The sequence below is a fragment of the Geospiza fortis genome, unplaced genomic scaffold, assembly GCF_000277835.1.
Source record: "Geospiza fortis unplaced genomic scaffold, GeoFor_1.0 scaffold1278, whole genome shotgun sequence".
Lineage (NCBI taxonomy): Eukaryota > Metazoa > Chordata > Aves > Passeriformes > Thraupidae > Geospiza > Geospiza fortis.
This window is the reverse complement of record NW_005054536.1, coordinates 42630-46494: the sequence shown is the minus strand read 5'-3', so window position 1 is coordinate 46494 and position 3865 is coordinate 42630. Positions and strand designations below refer to the sequence as shown.

Genomic DNA, 3865 nt, shown 5'->3' with positions numbered 1-3865 from the left:
ATGAAAAATCCAGTAAAAATTAAATAAATTATAACTATTTTCTTTCTTACATAGAAACTGCTCAATAAATACATTTATAAATACCACGGAAATCACAATGCATAAATACCAAATAGAGCGTTACACATTCTGTAGGTTAGGTTTTTCAAGTGAGACATTACAGTTCACAGTCTGGCCACAGGCTGACCATGGCTCAGGAAGCTGTTGTTGACACAACATACTGGTGCGCTCCAGGGGAGCAGGACGATTCGTCAGTTTGCCGGTGAAATAGCAAAATGATCAGGCTTAGTGTGAGTAAGCTGTGCTGCAGGTGCATTGCACCTCACTGCATATGTTTGGCTCAAGTGGCTGCTGAGGGTTTTCCACATCCTTCAGCAAACCACTTTTCCTTCAATGTCAGGGCAGCACGTCCCATTGACGACACTGACCAAAGCGAGACTTCCTTAAATACACACAGTTAAATAAATAGAGAAATAAATAAAACCATCCAGCATTACCATCATAACACTGATGCAGCATGTGGAAGATTGTGCATTGCTTGAATGATGCTCTTGCCAAATATTTCTCTTGACAGAGGAGCAGAAGCAGTTCCCAGATTTTTTCCGTCCTGGTGTTTCTTAGAGAGGAGAGTCAGAATTTTTTTGAGCCCTGTTAAGAGGTGAGAGAAGAGGATAATTTAAAAGAATGTTCAAGTTACCACTGCTTAGCATTGCACAAACAGTTTAGGGTGCGGGGTCTCTTTCCCATTCTTTGTGCTATCTTGAAGCACAGGGAGAAGAAAGTTGATGTTTCAAAAGCAATTGCTGAAATCCCACTGTGTGCATGCCTGGTGTCCAGCTGGGAAAGCTCTGCAGCACAAGCTTCTGCAGTTCCTCACAGCAAGAACCACACTAGCTCAAAAATAGCAACTAAGTAAGGGGAAGATTACTTTTTTAAAGCCTTATTTTTCAAAGGGAGAAAAACACTTCTGTGCTTCCCTGCAGACAGAGTGGCTGGTAGTCAGAGGTTTAGTACTGACATACCTTCTTGAGCACGGACCCTGAAGCACAGCCAGAAAAACTAAGACTGATTCTATCATTAAGCAGGAAGCTTCCCTGTTCTTTAAATCTGGTTAAGAAAGAATGGGAAGTATTGCTATGGAATCCTACAAACTGGCTTTTTCTGGAAGATTTGCTGCTCAGCTGCCCAGACAGAAAGGTAATGGGACTTACCTGGCCATAATTGCCTTTACAATCAGCTGTACCCAGGGAGCAGTGGGCTCCAAGCACACCTCTTTGCCAGTCTTCAGAGTAGCTCTGCAAAACAGGGAATAAAGAAAAGTCAGGAAATTACTACATTGATTTGTTTTACGCACAGAATGTAATCTTGCATTTTTAGATCAGATAGTATCAATTCATCCCAAGTACTCTAGGTTAGACTTGGCTGTTTTGCTTTATACCACTGAAGAGACCAGAACCATCCAGAATTGTGTGAGTCTCTGTGTCTGCTCTCAAAGCAGACACACATTCCCAAAAATCTTCCCCTCTATATATGAATACCTGTTTTGGATGTATTTATGTTACTAAAGATTTCTTACACAATTATTGAAACCTACAGTGGTGAAAAGGTTTGTTTGAGCAGAATAAGAATTTTAACATTTTAGTTCTTTTGTGCTGTTCCGACCAGGTTAGGTTGGTTCACTGTTTCCCTAAGTCTGCTTACTGGAACTTTGTTTTTCTTCTTGAGTCTGCCTGCCTATTAAATGCAGGATTCAAACTACATCATTTCCTTGTGTACTAAAAGCTGACAAGTCCATGAAATTCACACTCTACTTCTAGAAATATTTCGTATGTCCCCTGACAGCTGAACAATGGTCAGTTCAGGGATATGTAAGGTCACAGAGATGGTGAAAAACAAGGTGTTTCACTTAAAAACATCCCTCCCAAAATAAAAGCCAAGTCTGGCTGCATGAGGTCAGCATGCTGACTGTGATGCTTGTGCAGCCTAAAAGCCCAGCAGCAGTGGCAGTAGGGCAGGGGGAGAGGAGGGAACCTCTTGCAGAGCTACTTACATGACTTCAACGTTCTTGCAGTGAGGGCCGCTCTGTGTCAGCTTCACATCCTGAATGGTTTTCGGGGAAATGAACCCGGAATGAGTGGCTATGCACTGGCACCGGAGCTCAGTTCCCATCCTTGCCAGGGTTCTACCTGTGAGCACAAAAGGCACATAGGGGTTTGACAGGTGCTCTTATGGTCCATGTATCAGACATAAAGCACAGCTGCTCTATTGTAACAACATTCTCAGTTAAAACACTGCATTTGTCCAAGCTGCCTAAATCCTCATCTTATGGGGAGGGTTACTTGGGTTCCAGGGGAACTGATGCCCAAGTGCCTTGGAAACTAAATTAAGAAAACTTTTTAAAATGAACGCACATATTTTGCAGTTACTAACCACACTGACTGCACAGTATGGTTAATGGCATTGTTTTAATATCTGGATAAAAAAACTTGGCCACTCTGCAGAAGACAGAGCCCTAGATTTGTTCATTAATTGGAGGTTTGCCCATGTTCTGCGTTCAAATCCTTTGCTCTCCCTTTCCAACTATGTATTACTTGCTTGAGGCAGCATGGTCACTAAGCAACAGATATGAAATGATAAACTGCTATTTGTGTGGGGAGAGAAACATTAAAGCACTCCAGAACAAAAATCTGTCTCCAGCCACAGAAGAACCTGTCTCTAGCCACATACACTTCAATAGAAACAGAAATAAAGCAAATGCAAGTTGCACCCTTAAAATATTTCCCACAAGATGTCAGTAACTCTTCGGTCTGAGGTCTACATGGTAGATTTCTGACTGAAGAGAGGTGCTGAAAATCTCTCAAAAGAGACTAATTTAGTGAGACAAATAGAAAGCTACCCTGCAAGGACAAGCATCTCAGTTGATGCCTCGGCAAAACTGCGGCCAGGGTGGCTTTGGGAAGCTTTACTTACCTTGAGACACAGCTGCTGAGATCAGGAAAAGAGCCAGGACAGCTATGAGTTTGCCGTTCATGGTTGGACAGGAGTTTCTCGCTGGTCTGTTTAGGTCTGGTTCTGTGAGCTGGAGTCCCAAAGGATTGTTGATTCCTCCTGTGTGTGAGGACTGTTGATTCCTGCTTATATACCATTTTGTGCCCAGCCTCTGTACTCTGCTGGCACGGAGATTGCGTTAGAGGAATTTCCCAGATGCAGTAAAAATGAGTCACATGACTATTGTGAAACTTCTTCCTAGATGACGAGGAATTATTCTGCAAATACAATTAATACAATGCATTAATTTATTAAAATATGTCTATGATAGTCGCACATTCCAATTATTTTGGTAGACCTGCAAACTTTGTGCTTTTTCTAAAGCATATACTTATTTAATAATACAACTTTAGAATTGTTTCAGTTACATTTATCATAATAATGTAATAAGTTAATATATAATATAATAATAATAAGTTGTCCCTTATTATTATTTTCTTCAGGGTTATAACTGTTCTTTGTAGATGCATCAGGCCTTTACTTGAGCTACTGAATTTCTTATTCCCACTTATGGTGGCAGCTTCTTCTTACCTGATACAAGCCACCAGAGTGGAATTCAGGCAGTGCTGAAATTACTGAGAAGCTCTTTACTTGGTCATGATTTTACCTCAGCATTATTTTGACATAAAAGATTTTCATCTTAGTTATTTCTTCCTCTGTTCAAGGAGCATGATAAAAAGTAAATTCATCACAAATTCTTTGTGTCTAATATAGGCTGCAGTATTCAAAGCTTTCTGCAGGAAGCAGATGCTGAATTCGGAATGGATTTGAAAATCATGCCTGTACTTTTCATGTTGCACATGTTAATGGATGATAA

The 3865-nt window shown here is 40.8% G+C and overlaps 1 protein-coding gene across 1 annotated transcript; it reads right to left on the bottom strand.

The window, feature by feature from the left end:
* Positions 1-610: 610 nt before the first annotated feature.
* Positions 611-3095, bottom strand: LOC102038021 (interleukin-8-like). Its single transcript, XM_005429256.2, has 4 exons — positions 2971-3095; positions 2051-2186; positions 1212-1295; positions 611-648 (listed from the first exon to the last, which is right to left on the bottom strand). Exons 1-4 carry the CDS (start codon positions 3029-3031, stop codon positions 618-620), a joined length of 312 nt encoding a protein of 103 aa, XP_005429313.1. The 5' UTR covers positions 3032-3095; the 3' UTR covers positions 611-617.
* Between the last annotated feature and the right edge of the window lie 770 nt (positions 3096-3865).

Bases quoted from the DNA above. Each gene is read 5' to 3' on its own strand.
- LOC102038021 (XM_005429256.2), bottom strand. From the start codon at position 3,031: ATGAACGGCAAACTCATAGCTGTCCTGGCTCTTTTCCTGATCTCAGCA. The intron at 2,187-2,970 runs GTAAGTAAAGCT...TTGTGCTCACAG, and splicing joins CTCAGCAGCTGTGTCTCAAG to GTAGAACCCTGGCAAGGATG. The intron at 649-1,211 runs GTAAGTCCCATT...ACCTCTTAACAG, and splicing joins GTAAAGGCAATTATGGCCAG to GGCTCAAAAAAATTCTGACT.